Consider the following 25,242-nt stretch of genomic DNA (forward strand, 5'->3'; position numbering starts at 1 on the left):
ACTGATCCCTTTGTTACTTCTCCACTTTGTTCCTTATACCTATGTTCCTTATACCTTATACCATCCTTAGTTTTAAAAATCTTCTTATCTTTTAAGAGTATCATTTGAAAGTTTGATGTCATCTTAAGGAAAATTTTATCACACTGAACAGCATGCCAAATGCTTTAACAGGTTGACTGAGACTGGGAAAGCAGAGTTTTACATGCAGGTACGTGTACACATTCCAGAGTTTGTAGGATTATTTTTTTAAGTAGAACATAACTAAAGCGAACTCAAAAGGACTGACTTTGATTAAGAGAAAAAAAGAAACACAAACCTGTCTGTTAGGTAAAGATTCCTCTTACGAATCTTGTTGCATCATTATATTAATCTATAGGAGATCTAGACTGGATAGAGAAGATGAATTTCTCTTATCCCTGTAAACAGTTACATTTAAAGAGGAAATAAATATTATCAGAGCAAAAAATATATTAAGAGGAAGGAGGTGTCAAAACTCACTTTTAATAATTTTTGTATTATTGGGAACCATAGAAATGATATTTTACATTTCTAGAGCATGTGTTCTAATGAATTTCAAAAGATCTCATAAGAAATAATGTCTCTGTTTTACATGAGGAAACCAAGATAGCACAAAATTTCTTGAGAACTCCAGTGCAAGTAATTTGCCAAGGGTGACACAGCAGCTCTTGGAAAGTTAGGGAAGAAATTTAGGTCTCCACTTCCATGCTCCAGCTTTTGGAACAAAAGCATTTCCTGTTGGAAATATGAATGCATCAGACTTCAAAGAGATGCTTAAATAGTATGCTGAGTTTGCTCTTGAATTTGATGTGCTGCTTGCCGTGTCCATGAGACTTCCCTTCTCCCTCTTCCCTTCCAGTATTCTTTATGAGAAATAAATGAGGTAAAGTGGAACTCAGATCCTTTAGTCTCTGTAGGGTATGTGAATCAGTTTTCATTGAGTCATAGAATCATGTAGTTTGGAAGGGACCTCTGGAGGTCATCTGGTCCAACCTCTTACTCAAAGAAAGGCCAGCTGTGTCAAGTTGCATCAGGGCTGTGCCCAGTTGAGTTTTGAATATCTCCAAGCTTGGAGATTTCACAGTCTCTCTGGGCACCTGCTTCAGTGTTTGACCACCCTCATGGTGAACATTTTCTTCCTTATATCGAGTCAGAATTTCCCATTTTGCATTTTCTGTCCATTGCTTCCCATCCTTCCACTGTGCATCTCTGAAGAAAGTCTGGCTCCATCTTCTCTACACCCTCCCGTTAGTTAACTGTAAACAGAAATAAGATCTCCTCTTAGCCCTTTCTTGTTAAGGCTGAACAGCTCTCTCAGCCTCTGTCAGACTCTCCTTGCCATGTGCTCCAGCCCCCTAAACATCATCTTGGCAGCCATGCACTGAACTCTCTCCAGTATGTCCATGTCTTTCTTGCACTGGAGAGCAGAAAACTGGAGACAGCACTCCAGATATCTCATCAGTGCTGAGTAAAGGGAAAGGATCACTTCTCCCAACCTTCTGGTTGCACTCTTACTAATACAGGCTAGGATGCTGTTGGCCTTCTTTGCTGCAAGGACACACTGCTGACTCATGTTCAACTTGTTGTCCACCAGACCCCTGGTCTTTTTCTGCAAACCTGCTCTCTAGCCTGTCCTATTGCATGGGATCATTTCATTCCAGGTACAGGACTTGCATTTGCCTTTGTTGAAGTTCATGAGGTTCCTCTCAGGCTATTTCTCCAAAATGTTAAGGTCTCTCTGAATAGCATACCTGCCCTTCAGTGTGTTGACCACTCCCCCAATTTTGTATCATCCACCAACTTTCTGAAAGTGCACTTCATCCCATCATCCAGGTCATTAGTAAAGACATTTAGTGGTGTTGGCCCCGGATCACTAGCTGACGGATGCCCTACCTTGTCATTCGCTTATCCAGTCCATCTCTCACCAGCATGGCCATAGGACACTGGAAGACCGTGTCAAAGGCCTTACTTAATTCAAGATGAACAATATCCATGTTCTCCCCTTATCCACAGAGCAAGTCACATCATTGTAGAAGGCAATCATGTTAATTAGGCATGATTTGCCCTTGCTATGTTGATGCTGGCTGTTCCAAATCATCTTGTTGTCTTTCACGTGTTTGGAAACGGCTTCCAGGTTGATTTGATGCATAAACTTCCTGAGGTCTAATAGGGGGCTGGCTAGCCTGAATTCCCCAAACGCTCCCTCTTGCCCGTCTTGAGGATGGGTGTGATGTTTGCCTTTTTCCAGTCATCAGGAACCCTCCTGTGCATCCATGACTCATCAAAGATTACAGAGCATGAATTCACCAAGACATATATTACTTTATGACCTTCAGATGTGTCCCATCTTGTCCCATATACCTGTGTAGGTCTGTTTTGCTTTACACTGTGTCTAAGTTCCTAAACATTGTTTTGGATTTTAGTTCAAATTGGTCCAAGTTGTCAGAGTGAACAACAAAGATTCCAAGATTTGCCTCATTTTCAGTAAAACCTGTAAAATCACATCCTGTTTTTTTGATCATTGAGATGACACACCTGTCTTTGAGGCAGATTTTAAATGGCCTTATGAAATATTGGGCCACTTTCAAAAAACAGATTTGAATAGAGGCTTATATTTTGAATATTTGGATTTTGCCTATTTCATAAAAAAAGCAGAAATTTAGATTTTCAGAAAATTTTCCACATGATGAAAAATGTGTTCAGAATTTCAGGCATTTAATAGTATTCAAAGCCAAATAAGTCCAGTCTGGTGTCATTTTTATTTTTAAGAAATTGGCCAAGCTCTATTGCCACACAGTAGAGATTCTACTTTAGTTCAAAAACTGCAGGTCTAGGACCTGAAGGACTTATGTGTCGCTGCTAAACCCTTGCAGATGCTGAAGTAACATATTAAAGGACTGAATACTCATGTACTCATGACAACTTACTGAGTATTCCTGATAAAGTGCTGAAGGACTGACTCCTCAAGCTTATGCTTTCTAACAGGATATTTTAATATGCAGAAACAGTGCATATCCCATAGTACCAATGGAATTAAAGCTGTTAAAAAGATAAATATAATAACCTAGTAAAACATAGGCGTATCATTTTGGTAATGATTTTGATTACCTCTTGTCTATAAATTCAGGAAGCCAATATCTGAGAGACTGTTCCAGAATTAGGATCTTACTGTGGAAAAACACAATGGAAGTTGTCCATATTGCCTTTCTGTCTCAGTTTTCTGGTGGGAATTCAATAAGATGTAAGTAGGCTGCAAGCATCACTTTAAATTCACAGTAAAGTCTAACAGTTTCAAATGATGAGCTTTATTGTAATTCAGAATGAATCGAAATGTCAAGTTTCCCAGCACTGCTTTGTGTCTTCCAGTCCTCTTTCTGCTCCTTCATCAGAGTAAGACACATCAGAAACATATGCCAAAAAAAGCCTGAAACAAAAAAGAAATGACTAATAGATACGCTGAGGTGACCTTTCACAGAGAGAAAACCAGAGGAAAATGGTCCATAGGATCAACATTACCCTTAAAGATGTGATCCAAATTTTGAACGTTCATTCTGTCCTTTCCATATAAGTATAGCATCTCCAGAATGATGGCTTGGAAATAAGTCATTTGCTTCTGCTCTTTATGTGAGATGTAAAACTTAAATTTGGATTTCAAATATATACTAAAGTGTGATAGTGGTGAGACGAAGAATGGGTTGACGTCATTTCTAGCAGAAACACAAGTGGTGGCGCACTTCAGATTCTGTTGCATATAGGCCTCAGCAGTTCTATTTGATGTAGCTTGTGATACCTCTTTCCCACATTCTGCTATTCACATTTGCTTTCTTTTACCAATTTTTTTTCTCACGACCTTGAGTTTAAGGAATTTTATCAATACATCTCTGTGCTTATCCAAAATGTTAGAGGTAGTGTCAGATGTCCTCTTGCTCACTTGAATCTTCGTTCTGTTAGAGCTGGTCATGTATTTAGTCAGAGTCACCAGAAAAGTTGAAGGGTATTTATCGTTTTCAGTTTGTTTTACTAAATTCCTGTGAAAATAAGAAAAGCTGGCTTGATTCTCTCTATTTATACATAGAAATAACTCTTGTTCACTGAATGACCCTTACCCTATAGATCCAGTCATCCATACCATGGGAAAAAAAAAATTGTTGTGTCTATTCATTTTCACTGGATGTCATCCAGAAAGCAGAAATATTAGCGCTTAAGTAATGTTCATCTCATGGTGATGAACTGCAATAAAGAACTCTTCATGTGTCGTAGTAAATCTGCTGAAACTTTTTCCCTTCTCTGAAACATAAAATCATTTGATATTTTGGCCCATGAGGGCACACACACACACACACACACATTCATATGCAAATGGAAATGCCAGCATTGTAATTTATAGAAGAATTCTTCAAACAGCAGTGTCAACATTTAAACCTACAAAAAAAGCCCTTCCCAAGGGAATTAAAGAAAATCAGAGCTATATCGCTTAAACAGTTAGGTTCAGATCCTGCAAGTTTTACTCACGTAAATGGTCTGTACTCATGCAAAATGGCCCTTTAATTTTGTTGATTACACAGGTGAGCAAGAACTTCATCTGAAGATAAGCAGTTGCAGAATCAGCTGCATTTTTAGAAAGCTGTCTCCTAAGAACATATCAGTCTATGTTAGCTGTGCTTGCTAGCGATTATATACAAATACGTTTGCATATTAATTACATTTTTATACAATGTTAGTATATAGCATATACATGCACATGGTATAAAACAAATATACCTAATAAAGCACGTGTGTATGTCTATGGATGGGAATGTTCTGTCCCACAGCCCCTTGCTTTCAGTTTGTTTATAAGTGCCAGCAGCACATTCCCAAACTGATATAGAGGTTTGTGCCAGTACAAAAGAAAAAAACAATTAAACTATTTTTGCTTCTTTTTAAGCAATGTTGTCCATGATGTCCCCGCAAAGGGCCAGCATAAGTTCATCTTGAGCGCATTAGCAGAGGCCACACTAAAATAAAAATCCTTAAGTACTAGTCATTTTAAAGATAAAGCCTTTTCTCTTCTGTGTAAATTATTTCTGATCAACATACTGTTCTAAAGCACTTCCTCATTAGCATATTCTATAGCTTATTGTCTGACCCTGTCCACCGAGTACAATTGTGACACAGACTGTGAATATTCAGCACTAGGAGTCTGTAAATCTGAGTAAGTAATGACAAAGCCTCTTTAGGGAGAGTGAGAAGGAGGTGAGCTGAGCAGAATAATGGCAGTCCTGGGAAGGGGGGGTATTTTAATTTAATCAGAGCTACAGCAACTAGAAAAGATATTATTAAAAGGACTCACTCTCTGAAATATATGCTTTTTCAGATAAATACACAGTTCAAACTGGCATGCTAAATTGGCATCCTTATATCCACTCTGTTCTCTGGATCTAAGGAAGATTGATCATTTCACTTGCCTTTTATCTATATGACAGATCTGTGTGTGTGTGTGTATCCGTGTGTATGTACATGTAAGGTGCGCATGTGTGCACACAACGAGTAACAGAAAATAATGGCACTGAGGGAGGGGTTTTTGCTTTTTTTTAATGAAGTTGAAGTTTGTTTTTTTTTAATGGAGTGGTACCTAGTAGTCATTGCCCACTATTGTAAAAGCTAAGAAGTATTGCCTGTGTTTGCCCAGCCACCATTCTACATACTACAAGCACTGGGAAATTTCAATGACACAGCTTGGAATGGGTTCAGTGACCTCAATTATGCCCTCCCACCCACTCCAAACTCCTTTCAATTTGCAAAAAGCTTTAAGTGGACAAAACCCAGATGCCTTTTGCTTGTAGTTCAGTAAGAACAGATTGGGCATGTAGATTCTTGTCAAAGTGATGTATGTAGTTCATTTTCCATTAACTCTTTCTTAACTAAGGATTTTAAATTCTCGGTTCCAAGTCTAGCACTCTGCTCTGCTTTCTACTGTTTTTTAAAGTTCATTATGCCTACAGCATCGTTTAAAAAAATGAACCTTAAAAAGCCTTGGCTAGACATTGACAGATACAAAACAGACTGTATGTTCGGTTCTGCTTTTAAAGGCAATCACTTTTTTTTCTTTTTAAACACATTTCATATACAATAACCCATCCTATTGTCTAAGACAGTTCAAAAGCACTGACTAAATATAATCAATACAAACACAGGTTTGGGGGGAGAAAGAAATAATGGCTTGTGGAAATGATTTACTAGTCAAAACAAGTACGTGGGCCCTGATGACCTTGAGAGCTTGCTTGAGTTGGCTTGCTTAAACTTAGATTGCTTTTGTAATGTTGTGATATTGCCCCAAAGAGTTGATGCCCCTCCCCTCCCCCAGAACATTTCATTACACTCCCTTTCTCCCTCTCTCTGTCTCTCTTTCTCTTTCATTCTGCAGAAACATGTGCTGTCAATAACGGAGGCTGTGATCGGACTTGCAAGGATACCGCAACAGGGGTACGGTGCAGTTGCCCAGTTGGATTTACCCTGCAGCCTGATGGGAAAACGTGCAAAGGTCAGCTTCTGTTTGCTTTGCAATGCATCATTTGCCTTCAGCGGTTCCAGTACAAGATGTAAATATTCAGATATTTAATCAATACTTTGAGTTAAGGCTATTACTGGCATAGTGATTGCAATTGAGTTCATTAGCTTTCTCCTTCCCTAGTTTTTCTGTATTTGCTTATTTTGATCATTTTACTCTGTATTCATTAGAGGGTTTTATTACTGCAAAGAAATTAGATACAGGGGTCAAACTGTTTCAAACTGATCAGAGATTGAAAAAAAAAAATCTTCAGGACTTCAAAAAACCTTCAGGTTTCAGAGAATAGTGTGAGACCTTTGTAGAACTTGAGACATCTCATGGTGTCTGAAGTTGTACTTTCAAAAAGCAACTTAAAAATCTTAACAAGAACTTTTTTACCTCCAGACAATCAAGTTATCATTAAGTGAGGCCAAGCAAAAGCAGCAGAGGTATTACTCAAAAAAAATTCACACAAATAAATAATTGTCCATATCCACCTATTCAAATCATCAAAAGTAGCCAGTTATAAAGCAAAAGCAAAACCTAGACCATTTTTCCATTTTCATATTGATTTCTTCTCAGCTCCTTGAAAGAGATTTGCAGATTGACATCCAAGAGGACATGGTCTACATATTGTTGTCACAGAGAACACTTTTTGTCGCTCAGTGATTTAGCATAAGTTGACCTAACTTGCTAAGAAACTATTGGGACCATTTTCTTCAAAGTAACCAAAAACGTCAGAATAGCTCCAACCCAGGACTTGATGTTACCTAAAATAGTAAAACCCACAAAAATAAACAGAAAATGTGTGGTTTCCCCTTACTCCAGGCTGAAAACTCTCAGTGCTTGAGCATGATCCTATTAGTATTTATAGAAATAACAGTCCATTTGCCTGTTTATTTGAAAATAAAACATTTAAACTGCCATTGCACACAATGTTAATAGTTAAGGGTGAGCACACATCAAAAATAAGTCATTTTACTTCAAGCCACATAAAAATAAATCTTCATTTTTACTGTCAGAGGAGCCATAGCAGAGGAGTAACACTGATTCCACCGAGTGTTTAAAAAGGAGGCATTTTAATACTGTAATGTACACCTAGACTTGATCATAATCATAATGTTTATTATTGAAACTACATCATGAAAATAAGATTAATTCTAAATTTAGGTTGCTTGCATTCAGAGGCTGGGCCATAGAGCTAACATGAAACAATATTTATATAATAATCAAGTCTATAATTAGCACTGCAGACAAAATGAGATATCCAACTGATCCTCAACCCTAGTTCTAAGCTCTTTTGCATTTCTTTTCTTTTTCCCTCTTTTATGAGAATAAAATATAAGAAACAGAATCCACGTTATTTATGATGTTGCAGATTCTTTTTTGCTTTCTTACAATAAACAGCAACTGGAAATTCACTTACAGACCAATCAGGTCATTTATTTTTAACCTTTATTGATATTTTAGAAAACATCCTTCATCATAAAACAGTAAAATATGTGTTTTGCATTTAATTTAACTGAAAATAATAATTATCTATTGTATTGCACTGTGAGATTTCTGGGCTGGATTCTGCTTCCCTGAAGCCATCAGTGAAGCTTCTTCTGTAGATTATAAAGGCAATCCTAAGTCAAAACTGTCCTCTAAGATTTACATCTTCTGCATGTCAAAGGGAGCATTTCCATGGAGTAACACTGGTGCCTTCTCTGCTCCTCTTCCTTATAGGTAGATCTGGCAAAAGATTGAGGTGGGGGAGTTCAGTGTTCACATATTCTTTCCTTTGTGTTGTGTAGGAACCAAAAGAAAAGAGCAAACTTCTCAAGTTTTCTCCTTTGCTTTTTTTCCTTTACTCCCCTTGAGTTGACTGGCCAGCAGTTTCTTATATATGCAGTCCGTTGTTCCATGTATCTGTAATAATGACGTCGGCATGATAATAGAGATGGATTATCCATTGAGTGCCCTTTAAAGCATTTTCAGGGACCATACAGCTATCACATGCTGTCTTTTGTGGACAGAGTTTCCAAGTCTATCAAACATCACAGTGCTTCCAAGTGAGGTTTTTCACAGAAGCATCATTTTGAGAGCGGCTGTATTTCTAAATATGGGAGAAAGATATGTCCCTATATGAAAGTAAAATACAGAGACTGGGCATGCAAGAAAAGCTGAGAGAAACTGGAGGGATAATTAATGTATTAACTGAAAAATGCAATTGTGGTTTGAGTGAAATGTTTAATATGTTTAGCTTGAAGTTAGCAAGTAATGTTGACCAAAAAGAATGTTTTGATTGGAAAGTCTATGATTTTTAGTCCATTTTGGCATCTCCCTACCTATGGCTTTTTATATAGTAGAGCTACTATTTGAAATTATGTAGTTGCTGAGATTCAAGGGTTTTAAATAAGACTCAGAGAAGCATCCGAACTGCTGAATACTCCAAAGTGGACGTTGTGCAATTTATTCATCTGTAATTTTAGAAATAGACAGTTTCAGCTCATTTGTAGCTGATTTCTTCAATAGTGCGCTTTTACCATACTGTTATTTTATGGAAACCTATTGCCACTTCATTACTTTCTATTAGTGAATCAGTTAAATTAAGGAACATATTTATTTTTAAATTAATGAAACAATAATAAGATTATTTAATGTAACAAAAATTCCTAGGTGGCTCTGGTCAAAAATCAAGACTAGTCTGTTAGGCATTGTGTATGCATATAAAAGGTAAAAGAGTTTACTATCCAAAATGTTCACAGATTTTTTTAGTAGTTTGGAAGTTCATTAAAGGTTTAATATTGATGAAAACAAGTATGGATATAAAAGAAAAGGTGTTTTTTCAAAGAAAGAGTATATGCAGACATGATTTATTTGCCAAAAGATGGTAAATAAATCCCTCTAAATGTCAGTAATTGTTCCACACTTTGTTTGCAGTACCATAGTTCATATTCTATAGCTCTATTGTAAAAGCTGGGATGGATTCAAATCACAGAGTATAAAACTGAGTCAGGACTGAAATTCTAATGTTTCTGCTGGCCCTTTCCCAATATATCAGAAAGTGGAAGGTGCAGGGAAACAAGTTACAGGTGATTTAAGAGACCAATCTTCAGCAGTTTTGCGCATCGAGCTCTTTCACAGGCTCTGTGGGAAGTGGGAGTTCATCGTACCTCAAAGACTCAGGCTCCTTTCATTAATGCAGAGTGTAGTCGAGTTTTTAGCAAATTTCAATAAAATAGAAGAAGGATTCTTGTGGAGAAAGTCTTAGCATGTGGAATACGTACAGGTAAGCTGGGTAGCCGGTAGGAAGACTATTGTAGAGGAAGATAGTTTTGATTTCTGTGGCCTAAACAGGATGGCTTGAAAAATCTTTTTGTATCTGATTCTTTCTCCCTTGTGTGATCTTGCACACAAATAAGAAGAAAAGTGTTGTCTGTGGGGTAGTTAGAAGGACCTTCAGTTGAGTTAATGGTGGCTGGGATGCAGATTCACTAAGCTTTTTCTGTTCCTCTTTGAAAGTCAGGCTCCAGCCCAAAATCTTCTCTCAGCTGGGTTGGTGCCAGTGGAAAAATGCTCCTTATTTCCCTTCACCTTTCTTATCAGCTGTAGACCATATCTCTTAAGAAGCCAAACCATGGAGGTCTTCATCAGCTAGCAGAAGAGGAGACACATCCCAGACCGAAAGACTCCTATACTCTCCCTTTAATTAATGCTATTTAATTTCTCCTACCATTGTGACTGGGTTGTCCCAGCTCAATGTTGAGTTCATAATGTTGATTATTGTATTATGCATGACAAAACAGGATAGTTCATTTCCTGAAATGCCTACCAAATCATCCCTCATAAATCAACTAACAGACAGAAAGGGAGGGAGAGGATTAAATGACTTAGTAGCCCAGGGTCCTTATTGCCTCCTACCCACTTTTCAATATCCCTGATGTTGTGGATATCAGGGGTTCACTGGTCCCTAGCTCCCTGTTAGTTGGTTTCTGTGCATCTTCCCTGCTAAGTACCCATTTCATGCAGCCAGCCATAATCTGCCCTCAGTGAAAAGGTTTGTCTGTTTAGCGTTTAATTATATCAAGTACAACTTATGTAACTGATAAAGCAGGAGACTCATTTGAGAAAAGCTTGTGGGAATCAAAAGGAGTGAAGTCAGGCTAGTTTAATTTTTGAAGACTGTTTAAACCAGCTTCGAGCTGGATCAAACAATTTAGGACTTGGCTGCATCAGGGCAGCGACATAAGGATGTGGGAAAAGCTGGGCAAGGGGGTCTTATTTCTAGGATTTACAGGAAAGAAGGACTGGGAATGACTGTAAAAAACATCTGAGAGAAAACAGGAGCTTTCTTTGTGGGTACCCCAAGAAGTGAATTAGGGCAGGGGCTGCAGGCTTCTGGCAAGGTTTAAAATATAGGACAGTGTGGCTGATGTGCTCCACCTCTGCCTCAAGGATTTAACAAAAAAACGGTGCCCCCTGAGGCACTTTTGTGCCCCAGAATAATGCAACTTTGCACCGCTGTACACAAAGCCATAGCATGAGTGCACAAGGTGCAGCCCCCCCCTGAACTGCTGACTCAAATGGCAAAGAGGATATAGTTTTTAAGCGGTAGAAGCCAAGTGTAAATGCATCTGAAAGATTAATGGAGCAAAAGCCACATCTCAAATATGTTCTGTAAAGTGCCACCTAACTTTGCAGTGTCCCAGATGTTTTGTAATAACAAGATGTTTATTATTTTGTTTAACCAACTTGTTGTTTTGCATCATTTTCATAGGTAAGGTTGACAGTGGCATTTTGGAGAGGCAGATTCTCAGCTGGGCTAAAATATCCTTTTTTTTTTTTTAGCAGTGTGATATTACATTGATAATCTGCCCCCAGCTGTGGCTGAATACAGCAGTATTATTTCCCATGTGCAAATACATCCTTGCGCCATCCAGGTGATCTCATGGACATGTGCTTAGGAGACAGAAAGGTCCCTGCACATCTACATCTAAAGTGGGGGCATTTTATTTACTGTGCTACACTAAGAGCTCTTCTTAGTCCTCTGGCATACTGTTTAACTAGAGCAGTGTTATGCTGGGGTTATGTGACTGGATGCTGTTTAGGCAAACATTTCTTCTTCCTGCTGTCTCATTGCCATGGTTACCCAGCAATGTGGTGTGCTCTCCACTTTCTCGAAGCAGGCCCCCATCCTTTTGCATTCAGATGCAGCAGAGAAATGTGGCACTTACATGCTTAAATACTTGACTGTGCTGCAGTGGGAGCATCAGAAATGTCTTTGAATGGCTTGTCCACTAACTCTACTTTGTATCCTTCCTTCTCATTAAGAAATCTAGAAAAGAAAAGCAGAAGCATACAGACAAATGAACGATTTCAAAGGCCTAAATCAAAGTTTATTGAAATAACAGGAATTTTTGCATTGGTTTTATTAGATTGACATAGTAATTGCCCCTTTTGATCATTCTTTCATTGCAGGCTACTATGTCAGGAGAATGCATTCTAAATTATTTTTGGATACAAAAAAGTGAAATTTTGATAGTGAATTAAATTTTTAAAATGGAATTGTTTCCGTGAGGAAACTATTTTGTTACAGAATGAGTTTCAATTAAGCAAAATATGCCATGTTTTGTTAAATGTGAACTGAAAGGTTTCATTAAATTAAATCTGTAAAATTAATGCTTGACATCAGTGTGGTATGAGAATATGACTCAGATGTTGAAGGCTTTCCTCTCTTTTCATTCAAAACTAACACTAAGTGAAAAGCTCACAATGAACAGTTTAGCTGGCCAATTTGGCTTCATTTCCTGGCTACAGAATATCTGTGAACAGTTATGATTTCCTCCATCATTTCATTAGTCAAAATTACTTAAAATTTGTTTTACGTTTTTCTCTAAATTGGATTAAATTGATTAAAGCTTTTAGAATGGCATCTTGTCAATTCTGATCAATTCATGCAAAAATGAAAATGTTTCTTCTTTGTTGGCAGGGAGCACTAGAAAGAGTGTAGGTGATATTTGTTGTCTGCCTTTAATACAGTAAAGTTGCTAATTCAGTACATCAAATAGCGGCTTGCTTGAGTTATGATATTGGCTTTGTTTGACTGTGATTGATTGGATAAGTTTCATGGTAGTATATTTTTTTCACTGATTGACTGAATGTGCAAGATTTGCAGGAGGAATAATTACCTATGCTGAACTAAGGTTTTGCTTTGTTATATCCCTGACTCAATTTTGACTTTTTTTTATATCCCTGTGCAAGATAACCTGTGTAAAATATATGTATCAGTCAAGTTTACACCAAGGCAAATGGAACTAAAGTGGCACATAAGACCACACTTTTCACATCATATAGGTGTCTTAACACCTTTAAAATCAAGTCTATAGGTTTGGAGCAGGCCTTCTGAACTAAGATGGGTTTCACCTAAGAGGTAAATGCAAGACAGGCACAAACCCTGTTAGACAGAATTCATGTGAATGAACTTTTTTTTATCTTTTTGGTTTGGGCAGTGTTGATCCATTTTTCTCCCTTAGCTATGTAGAGATCACCTTGAATGTAGTCACCTAAAAGCTTTCCTCAGGTTGATTTCTCACAGAAAGCTCTTAGGTTTTTGTTTAAGCAAGACATCATTTGACCAAAGGTATACATGACTTAAAAACCACAAAGGTTTCATGAATGCCTAAATTACATTAGAGAAGAGATCACTAAAATAGCATGCTGCAAAGCTAGACCTAAGTTCCCTGTTGAGTTGTATAACTTCCACTTGAAGGTGCACCATTACAGAGTTTATCTCTGTAATTAGAGTTATCCCTCTTATCGAGGGACCTAAATTCCCAAAGGACCTAAGCTGCAAAGTTCGAATCAAGAAGCTGAAATCTGAATTGCAATGAAACTGGCCACCTAGGCCTTCTCTGCTTGGTTCATGTAATCAGGCAGGTATTCTCCTGCCTTCTGGGTCAGAGAATTTGTGGAAGGGGAAGGTGGTTTGCTCATCTCCCTTAGCTGGAACAGTTACCTTGAGGGGGGAGGATGTGGAAACCTTCCTCATACTGAGGAAGAGGTGGGATTTGAACCGCAGGCTCTTCCATCTAGGTCAGTATGCTAGCTGCAGGTTTCACTTCCTTGTTCCAGGGCAGAAGGGGAAGAAAAAAGGATTGGTAATAGTAAGAAAAGAAGGGGGCTCATATCCATTAATGAATTGTCTCTTCAACACAGCGCAGATGGGTGGGGATCTGTGCCTGACCTTTCTCTATCCTTCCTTGACACTATTTCCTAACTGATTTGGCTCTGTTGCCTTTGGTAATCATATTGTGGGCAACTCGTGTGCTGAGCAAGGAGCTTAAGCACCTAATCCAGGACTAAGAATTGCATTAGAAAACAGATCACTAAAACAGTGTGCTGTAAAGCTGAACCTAAGTTCCCTGTTGAATTTATTCACATATATTAGCATTTTAAATTATAAGGAATTTAAATGATCTCCTCCTTAGGAGTGCAAACCTCTAGAATTTCCTTACAGAGGAAAGTTCTGCTCATAGCTGCTGGGACTGCTCCTACCTGAGATTCGCAGTGCACTTTCTGTGCATCTCCCGTTAGCACTGTCCCTTAGTGATACCTATAATACTCCACACAGTGAAAAGGAATTGCTGCCTGTTCTACATGTGTCGCGTGAAAGGGAGGGACGGAAGGCCCTTCCTTATCTTTATAATTTACGTTTGCCTGCCAGAGCCCCCCTGTTTGAGGACTTTCCCTGAGACAGTTTCGCAAAGTAAAAAAGAATAAGATTTTATTAAAGCGACAGATACAACAGGTTCGGAATTGCCGTTGATAAATGCACTTGCTGCTACAAATTTTCTTTCCATGAGCTCAAACTAACAATTAAGCGCTTTCAATAATAATATATTTTCCCGGGTAACGTCCAACGTTTGTTGGAGGCGCAAGTCTTACCAAAGAGGCGTCCCTGTTTGGGGGAGGGAGAAGGAGGCTCGCTCGTCAGCAATCTCCGGTGAACAGGTCAGCGGTTCAATTTTCTTCCCTTCCAAAAACTTTAGTGAGCTGTCCTCTGTTTTATAGTTGCTGAAGGTGGGATGTGGAAGCGCGGCAGACATACTTCATTGGCCAGGTTGCCATTTGCGCGGTTGTTGGGGGTATGCCCCCCTTATTTACATATCGTTATGCAGCAAAGGGCATGATTTTTAATATGGTAAGCAGGGATAATGAGGCTGGGGGTACTGTAGGTCAACAGTTAGTCTGTGAGCAGCAATTATTTTTTTGGGATGCAACCCTTTGTGGTCAGGGGCGGACCGTGATACCTCCGTATCGCTCCCTCCTCCGCTGTGCAGCTGGAACAAACTGTCTGGCCTTCACCAGCTAGTTCGTTACTCATGTTGCAAAAGGGTGGTGTGCTTTGGCTGCCACGTACTGTTTTTCCCGTGTGCCCCCTTATCTTTCTCCCTGAATTCTCTCTTGTTCCCACATCAACATGACATGGTGTTAGTGTCAATGGATATTGCCTTGGCACCCAGAACAGCTCTTGGGAGGTACAAAAAGAGGTTTTTCCAGCTAACTTTTCTCTAGCAGATCAGATTTTTTTCACACGTGAAGGTGTCAGTTTAGCTTCCTCCACTTTGGACACATACTGTTTTTCAGGAACATAAAAAGTTTCAGCTATTACCATTTTCCAGTGCTGTCTTCAATGGGAAATAACATACAGGCAAATGGCCTGAAAGAATAAACTCAGATGAAATAGGCAGCTGGCAATCATCTCCTCCACTGCAGTCAGAGTGCTGTGGCACCAGCAAATGTCAGCATAAATGTCAGTCACAAGATTACAAGCAGTGGTGGGTCTTTTGAAAAAGACCTCTGGCAAAGCCAGAAGGGGCAGAGACCTGCTTGTCTTATTTCCTTTTCTTCTGATCACATTTCCCTCAATAATTGCAGCATCTAAAATGGTCATTTACTTCTGTGGCATATCTTTAAGGTAATTTATGTAGTTAATAAAGCAGTTGTATTATTGCTTTTAATACTGGTTCATACATTGCTGGTTGATGTCAGAGTAATTTGGTGTACAACAGATTGAATATTGCTAATGTTCTACTGGTATGTTGCCTTGTATTCATAGTCTGGCTTGGAAAGTATTATATGGAAAAAGGTTCCTTTGACTAACTCTCAGTCAAAGGTACAGTGATGACTAGTGAGAGCAGCTTTTCATTTAAGCTATTAAGTAGCTTCTCTTTGCTTGCTGCACATAAATAAAGCTATCTGGTTGGACTGCTCTGGGATATCCCAGAGCAATAGTATGCATGTTCCTTATAGTCTCTGAAAAGTAACTAAGGGAAAGACAGGATTACTCTCAGCAGGCTTAAATTTACTATTTTGGTATCTCTAACAAATACAAATCTTTGCAAACAGAAGCAGATTGAGATACATGGAGTGCTTAGACCTTCCATGAAGAAGCTGACCTGAGCAGATGGAACATTTTAACCAAGATTTCCATGAGTGGCAAGTGATGTGAGCTTTTAAGGTGCTCAGCCAGATACCCTTCAGGCTTTTTAAGGGAAATTTTCTCAGGCATTTCTGAAAAGTGGATCTTAGTGAAATCTCACTTAAGAACCTCTGAAATGAAGGCAGTGAAAATTACTATTTCCTTTTAAAAATACAGGTTGTCATCTTCAGGCCTTTGTCTGCAACTCTTTATCTTCCTTTGATCCCCAAGGCCCGTATTGCCCCTGCCATGGACACTGAACTAGAAGCTCTGTCCCATCTTCTGTGCATCAATTCTCAGTATGCTTCAACTTTGACTTTGTGCCTTTTACTTCTTTGAGGAATCCCATGGCATCACATTTTTTTAGAATATGGTCGGAAGAATAGGTTACCTCAAGGTAGAATAGGCACATCAGCGTTGGTCACTGCTGATGGGGTCTTAATATTACATGGCTAAGCTGCCACTTATTTGCACAGGCTTAAAGGTATGTGCATTGGGAAATAACATGGAACAGCTAGCACCCTCTGAACTCATATCCTATTGAAATAATTTGCTCATAAGCACATGCCAATAGACTAATCCCAGCCTATAGGATATCCACTTTACTTACCACCTGAACTGGGTTGCCCATTCTACTTCCCTTCAGAGTCTGACCAATGAGGAATAAAGTGACTCTTAATCTCAACAACAGGAACACAGCATAAGAAAAAGAATGGATTTTTATACAGTGGTCCAGACAGATGTGTATTCTCCATTCACATGCTATAGTCAATGCAGGATGAAATTAAAGTTTCTGTCTGGTTTCTTTCTACCATCTGTGACACTTCCTCAGAAGACTTTCCTGCTCCGGGGGTTTCAGACTTCCTTGATTTTTGGCAATACCAAACCATAGCCTGTTTTCTCAAAGCCAGTGTCCACAAGCTGTCTGGAGTCAGGAGACAGAATTTTAGAAGTTATTAAAGTATGTGTGTTCTCTTAATAACCCTTAAGTGTTTACTGAGTAGGATTATTTTGAGGTATTCTTTGTCCCTGATGGCTTTCTCATCAACTTAAAACAACAGTAAACTTCCCAATAGTCAAATCAAGATCCATTTTTCATAATTTGTTCTACAGCAGCTCTACTTCCATCTGACTCTTACATAACTTTGCTTTCAAGCTGTAACAGCTTACCCTCCCAGTGTTTGTATCTAGAAGTAAGCGCATGTTCATATATAAACAGCATTTGAATTTGCATCTTTGTATGTGTAAGCAAAAAGCTATCAGAAAACAAGAGATCAGCTATGATCACAAACCACTACAGCCAAAAATCAAAACCAAAAATACCTTTGCTCTGTCCATGCTGAACACAGAGCAAAGAGCCAAAGCTGAATTTATAACAGAATTCTGTGGCTGATGCAAAAATCCAGGTCTGACTGACTGTCTAGTTTGCAGGAGCTGAAAGGGATTGAAGTCAGATACAAACAATTTTTATTCTAAAAACAGGAAAAAAATCTTAAATGCAAAAACTTCTTATATCTTTGCATACATAAACTGCATGATACAGAATGGAGAATGGACAGAGGAACATGTTAGCCCTGCATATAGAAATCAGCACCTAAATAAATTCATGAACAAGAAACTGATGTGAAGAAGGATGGTAATGAAAATGCAGGTCCTACAGTAACCAGAGCAAAAGTGAGCATTTTCTATATATCTGGTGCTGTGCACCACCAGGAGGAAAAGAGAAATCAATTACAAATGGCTGAATTTCCTTTAAAAAGCCTCTGACAAACAGGCCCTGACCATTTTCCACTGCTTCTGCACAGTTAAAGATCCTGGAGATCACATGCCATTTTCAGGAAGCAAGCAGATAGCTTCTTGGCAAAAGGCAGCAGAAAGAGAGTGACTTTCAAACTACTTAACTGACCTATAGAAACCAGCAGATTTTCTTGGTAGATCTTGCAGCAGCAGCTAAGGATCCCCCTGTCTTCTCCTTTCTAATCATCTTTCGAGAAAAATCCGTATGATTAAGAAAATAGAGGTCTTTGTGCCAAAGAGACAAAGCAAAAGCAGCCAGTGGGTGATTTAGGAATATAAAACAATGGATGTAGCTGCCTAACTGGAAAAAAAAAAAAGAAAGAAAACAACTCTAAACTAAAGAAAAAGGAAGACTTTTGTGATGGAAACAGTGGTCCTGTTGAATGCTTGAGTACTTGGCAAGAGCTTCTGAGAACACACACTTTGTGACTTCTTTGGAAAAGCACAAAGAAGAGGACTGTATTGAAGTACAGCCCAGGAAATGCTTCTACAAGGGATTCCTCAACATATGAGACAGCCATATACTTGGGCTATTCTGCAGAGATAACGGGTAGACTTGCACTTGGTAAGAGTGGAAGATGCAAGGGAAATTTTCTAAGTATACCACATGTGAGTGACAAAAGGAAGACTAAAGCCAAAAGAGAATATTAAAAAACAGAGATACTTCTGAAGTTATTTTTGTTGCTTTGGTAGCACTTGACCAAGGCATGAAATCAAAGGTGTCAAAAAACATAAACAACAGGATTCAGAGAGGGAAAACTGAGGGACTGTGATAGAAGAGCAGTGGTCAAGTTCAGTTTGTCAAATACCTGCTTATTTTAAAAGAGATAGAGAAGACTAGGAAATCAGACCAGAGCACTAGCTCCCACGTAACTACAAAACCTTTTTCAAAATAGCTACCTAAATGTGGATTGAGGAAGCAAATGTGAAAGCCTATCTGCGATAGCCTTATTGCTGGGGCCACAGTCACCTCATGTGATTATACCAATGTCATCCAATCTCAAGATGAAGAACAAAGAAGATCAACCCAGTGTGAGCAAAGCAGTTATGGCATCTGGTGGACAGCTGCTGAGTGCAGAGCTCTGTGTCATGCCCAGTGAGGGAGCCATGGTCATCTGGATCAGTGCTGCTACCCTGGAAACAGCAGTTTCAAGGCTTTGATAAGACTGGGAGATGACAGAGAATTAATATAGGATTCTGCTTTTTCCCCACTTCTTTAAAGAAAAGAGGGATTTGACTGTAGTCAGTGCAGAGGGGAATCTGACGTGGGGTTTGTGGTAAGGTGACACAGAGAGCGTCTGACTAAGGGGCAGAGAGAGGTCGACAGAGGTTGTGGTTTGGTTTTCTTTACGGACAAGGTAGTATCAGTAAAATCATATGTGCTAGAGGAAAAGGAGATGTTGGGGAGAGAGAAAGATGCTGGTCACCAACAGGAAATGTGGGGGAGTCTGGGGTGGGAGAGCACAGCAAGCTCTTGGGGGTAGGTGGCTGAAAGTGGCCAAATGAGAGGAAATTTAAATTTTAGATACCAAAACAGGTGAAATGTGTCAAAAAGAAGAAAACAATGAAATACAAAGAAAAGAAGAGAAGGAGAAGCTGAGAAATAGAGCTAATGACAACATCTGCATTTTAACTGTTGCTGCAAATTCATCTAATCCAGAATGCATGTGAAGAATTCACTGGCCCTTTGTTTGGGGGATTTTCTATTTTTAGTTAATAACATACAATTCATTTGTCTATTGTAGACTTGTTCATGACAGACAAATATAATATAACAGATTATCTTCCATTAAAAAACTGCAGACTTGGGTCAGCTGCCATCTAACTCATTCAGTTTTGTTCCCTCCCAAGGGTTCCATCTATCCCGACAAAATAAATTCATATGTACAATGTTAGGATTTTTCTCATGACTAGGTAATATCCCTGTTCCCTGGAAACTTGCAGTTGTTATTTGTCTTTGTGAACCTCCCCTTTGAAAATGCCAAATCCTTTAAATTAATGCTTGGGAGGGTCATATTTTGCATTTTAGTTGTTGAAAAGACCTTGCATTTATTCAACAATACAGAGGTCCCTGAGGATCAGCAACCACAGTTTATTATGTAAAAGTGTGCTGTGCTTTCTGTAATTTGGGGTTGACTGCTCACATAATCATAGCTACCCACATTCAAAACTTATAGTATTTTTTTTCTTCTTCTATTATTACTTTTTCATCATAAAATTCAGCTGTTTCTTTATATGGCTAGATCCTGCTCTCAGTGAAGTATTTGTCTTCACTGGTACAGGACTGATCCCGTGTTGGTTAAAGTCATGTCTTCAAAAGTTTTGGAGAGTTAATTTTTGGTCACCAGCCAGTTTTCTTTGATCCATTACCAGCTATGAGGGATTTGAATTATCATGGGTTAATTGTATTCAGCTGTCCTTTTCAGCAGGAGTAGCTTTATTGTAGTAAAGCCAACATAGTTTCAGTGGGATTTCAGAGAGCACAGATCACTGAACTTCGATGTCTTCAACTGTACTTATTCAATATCAATTTCATTTTTAAATTTTATTTAATTAAACAAAACACATGTACAGTAATTTTTAGATGCAAACTGAAATCCTTGGAAATAGGCACACAGCTTTCCTGATCAGCTGGCAGTTCCAAGGTGAAAAATGAAAATAACTCAGATTAAAGGTAGGTCAAGTTAATATTCTCAATCCAGAAGTTCTTGTACTTTGGTCCAAGGCTGCACATTTGCTTACTTGCCCCTGTCTCTGGGCAGTGCTCTTCATTGAGATTATGTGGAAAGATTGAATACTGTAAGAACAAGACGCTGTTTTTTACTGAGACCTAGTACAGAGAAGGTATCCAAGGATTTCAGCTCAGCCAATTTTGTCTGACTAGTACCTCAAGAGACACTGAATCCCCTCCTTTCCTGTAGCCATTGTGTGTAGCCTTCAGGAACACAAGTAGTTCTTCTCCGTCTCAGCTCCTCCTAAATAAAATACATATACATTAAACATAGAATTATTATGGTAATTGTGGCTGTGTAAATAATTCAGGTAGATAAGTAGTCAGTCCAACATATTTGCACAGTTCTGTGCCCTCATTTTAACCACACTCGCCCGGTCAGTCTGTACTCAAACTGTCCCTGTTACCATCAGAGTTCTACATTGTCCAATGTACTTGCCTTTCCAGCTGCCCTGTAAAACAGGGAGATGGTTTCTGTTGTCCCCATGTACAGATGGGAGTCAGCTCTCTAACTCCACAATTTTTTCTCCCTCTCCAGCATTTTATAAAGGGCACTTTCATTAATGAAATCTTACAGTGACAGGAAAATTACCTGTATTTTCTAGGATTCCTACTGCTTTTTTTTTTTTTTTTGCATTTAGCTCAGTCTAGACAGTAAAAACTATCAGTATGTCTCTCTGTCTCCAGTGCACTTCACGTTCTGGTGTCACAGTCTAAGACAGCCTGCACTGTTTGGGTTCATAGCATTGCACTAACATGTTTTTAAGTTTAAAAAAGAATTCTGTGTTCAGCAAAATTTTTAGATTAAAATCCTCTCTTTTCATACTAGATTTAGTAAATCCCTTCCCTTTCACAAATGAGAAACCAGGGCCTAAACTATTCTGACAGCATTTCTAAGTTTTTCACTTCCAAAGCTTTTTGTGTTTTATAAATCTAATTAACTGTAATAAGAAAATAATAGGACATAATGTTTGTTTTACAAGGTGATTGATCTCTTGGCAGCCTGGCAGACTCTTTTATTGATTGGTTGGTGAATAATGTCAGAGTGGATATGTCCTCGAGGAGAATAGCTGACACCTAAATCCATACGTGACAGATTACCATCTGTGTTGGAAGACAGGTTTCTTCGGGAAATTGCAAAGATAACAGGTGAAAATGGAGAAAGTGACATGAGGGAAATGTGTTGAAACCTGTCTCAACCTTTCCATGCTCTAAGAGCATTTGCACAAAGCTCTCTATTTTGTGGGCAGCGTGTTTTCAGGATGAGGGAGATTAAAATTTAATTACACTCATTCCTGTCTGCCCAGTCTAGTTTGAATTCTGTTAATTAGGGAAATGCCTTGCCCCACAACCTAGCCATGAAGCTAATTAAACAGAGAACCTTCAACTGCTACTTAGTGGAAGTTCAGCTCAACAATGATTATCATACATTACAGTTAATTAGCGCTGTGGGAGGGAAAAATGAGGATGTCGCTGAAGTGCAAAACTCAAATAAGAGGTGCTGCAATAGTGCCTTATTTCATTTTGTAGCTATCTGGTGCAGGGAAGTCACACACTACCATTCCTGCCTCAGTTTCACATTTGTTAAATAAGAATTAATTAAACTTATCTCTCCTGCAGAAGTGTTCCGTAGGTTTAATGTAATGAAGTTGATAAGATGCTGGCCTTTGAAATCCTCAGCATTGCATAAATAGAATTATTTCTCCTTGAGACATGCAAAGCATGTTAAAGGCAATGAGCTGTGTCGGGAGAGCACAATCACAGGTACAGTGGTGAAACAGCACAGGCACTTCCTAAAGTAAAATATGCCTGTACAGTTCTGCATTTATTCACAAAATCTTCCAGGGCAAAGCACTCCCAGCATGGAACAGTAACATGCTGCAGTATCAAGCCATTCAAGAACCTAGGCCACAAAGGAAAAACAACTTTAATTTGACTAAACTTTTGACTTTAATTAAAAATATCTTGTTTAGTTAGTATAATCCATTTTAAAGGGCTGGTGCTGAAAATATTGAGTGATAATTACTGATACCCCATTATACAGAAAGAGTAGAGATGTTACAATTTGCCCAGACTGCTAGATAAACCCATTGCAAAACTGGAACTAGGACTTATAACTCTCTCTAATCTCACAGGCAACAGCTGGCTTGATGTTTTCAGAGGTTGGGGGGAACAGTAGAACCTGAATTCTACTTTGATTTGGATTTGTTCACAGTGGCACTGAATCCAATGAGTCTGAGGATATGAAATTATCTTTATAGCTTAATAAAGTATCCCTGGCATGCATTATTTACAATATTATGGAAAATATTATTTAAAACATTACAGGTGTAGCCTGATATGCTATGTTTATGTTAATCCAGAATTACTTAGTATATTTCAAGTTTTATTCTGCAGTGACATGCAAATAGTAAAACAGTTGCAATCTGAGCATCAGTGGCTCTGGTAATATTTGTAATGCAGAGCAGCATGTCGTCATGTGTTTTGTGCAAGCCTGTACTGTTTGGCACATTGCCTAAGCAAGGTAGCCTGTTGGACTGTGCAGCAGGATGGGATTCAGGGGTGGATAAATTAATTTGTTTTTCTGTGCCTCTGTTTCCCCATTTCTAACGTGAGGTTAAAATGTTTTGTGGCCTGTTTTGCAAAGTACTTTGTGGTCTGCATGCATCAGGGAACTAATACCTGTGTCGACAAGGCAACACTGTTCACGAGGTTTGGGGATCAGTGGTGATTTTTAAAAGTGCGAGGAGAGAGAAAGGAAAGGAAAGGAAAGGAAAATGACATGAGCAGGGAATAAAAAACTAAGAAGAAGAATTAGACTAGCCTTCTTCACAGAAAATATGTTTGTTGATGTCCACTGTATGCTGACAATAGCATTAGTAATCCTAATAGGCTGTCTTTAATAAAAACAAGAAAGGTATGAAGCTTTCATAATTATTTTACGTTGATCTTGGAGTACATTGTTTTCTTGGAGCTAGGTAGCATTTTAAAAGTGCAAAGGATTAGACAGACACAGTTTGTTCAAATATTTGTCCAGCCATTGAAAGGAGAAGCCTCTCTTCCGGCTGTGATGAGGCTTTGGAAATCTCCATAGCCATCATTGTTCAAGAGCTAAGTGACAACTGCGTGTTGATTACCCTTTCAGTTGCCTTTAAGCAGCTTATGTGAAATGTTAAGTTCTAAAATGCCCCAAATCCCTGCTTTTTAATTTGTACACACACACACACACACACCCTGGTCAGAACCAGGTCCTTCCAAACATGAATTACACTGAGCAGAGCTTAAAAAGGTATGGGTGGAACAGCCCTAGTCATCCCCATTCATCTTCACAAGGACGTGAAAAGGAAAATAACAGATTGTCAGTTCCCTCTAGTCAAAATGTAACTATGCAATTTATCACAAAGCACCTGTGTTTTCTGCTCCTTTATTTAAAACTGTAAAGCTGTATTTAAAGCTGATTCCACTGCCCTCCAGTAGTTTGAGATGCTCAGAAAACAGAATAATCACACACATAATACAACTCTTTATTTCAGAAACATTTTATTTATTCCTCCTTCATTCTTCTAAAAAATATTAGAAGAATGCCTCTTCTATTCTTCTAAAATAAGTTTACGAGTATCCAAAAGAATATGGAGAGCTTTGTGGAATAACTATGAAGAAGGGACATTTTAAAAGAATATTTGGATCTATGTTCCAAAATTGTGAGTTATTAGCCAAATGCCACAAGGTTGTAGGGTCACATAGGCAGACCTAGAGACTAGCCATGCTTGACTTCATCAACATGTCTGTCCTGATGCCAGGCCTTTGCTTGTGGGATTCACTGCAAGATTGGACTTGCTTTTAAATACACACATAGAGATGACAGTGAGCCACTGAAGCTGGAGTGGAACATTCCCGCTATTTGGGAATAGAGAGAAGACCCACGATTTCATTCTGGGTCCAGACCTGCCCACAACTTTTGTGGGGGCATTTCTAAGCTGCATCTCCAGACCTAATATTTCTGATTGCTTTTTTTCCCAAACACCATGACTTTTAAGAAGGTTTTAGCTACATTTGTGCAAATCTCATGTTTGGTTTTGTTTATTGTTTTTAATTGCATTAAGGGAAAAAGAAAAACTGAACCATTTTCAGGGCTAATAGGTCATGGTTTAAAAGCATGGGTGCACAGTTATCTGTTATGCCATACCTTCATCTGACAGTTTTGAATAGTAAATTCTAATGCTTCTGTGTTTTTTATTGGTCTGCGTTTTCCATTTCTGCATGTCCCATTGTGTTGGTCACATCATTTGGCATTTGTAGCAGATCAGTTGCTTGTATGAGCAAAATATCATTTAACAATATGGACTTAATTAAAGTCAATCCCTTTGGGATTTGGCATTAAAAAAGATCCTTTGGGATTTCATTGCTAAGGCATTGTAAACCCATCAGACCCCCTAGTCTGCATAGCTGGAATAACCAGCAGGTTGTCCGAACACTCTGGTTATCAGGACATTTTACATACACACCCCTGTGGAGGAGTACAGCCATTTATTTATAGTCTTGCATTCCTGGGGATATGGGGGAGCAGACCACTGTGGAAAGTTTTGCCATTTTTATGCAACTTGTATCATCAGTTGAAAAGGATCCACTTCAGGACTTTGTATGAAGACCCCAGCTTTATGATTCTTCAGCAGACAGTCCCACTAAAGTACAGGGAGATTTTAT

At 38.7% G+C, this 25,242-nt stretch overlaps 1 protein-coding gene across 1 annotated transcript in view; it reads left to right on the forward strand.

Annotated features, from left to right (window-relative positions):
• SCUBE1 (signal peptide, CUB domain and EGF like domain containing 1) overlaps positions 1 to 25,242 on the forward strand; it is a 222,853-nt gene that overhangs the window by 140,602 nt on the left and 57,009 nt on the right. The window contains exon 7 of the mRNA XM_067289850.1: positions 6,422 to 6,538. Coding sequence (XP_067145951.1) covers positions 6,422 to 6,538 — 117 coding nt within the window. The remainder of the gene's footprint in view (positions 1 to 6,421; positions 6,539 to 25,242) is intronic.

This window comes from Apteryx mantelli, chromosome 1 (genome assembly GCF_036417845.1).
Source record: "Apteryx mantelli isolate bAptMan1 chromosome 1, bAptMan1.hap1, whole genome shotgun sequence".
Taxonomy (NCBI): Eukaryota; Metazoa; Chordata; class Aves; order Apterygiformes; family Apterygidae; genus Apteryx; species Apteryx mantelli.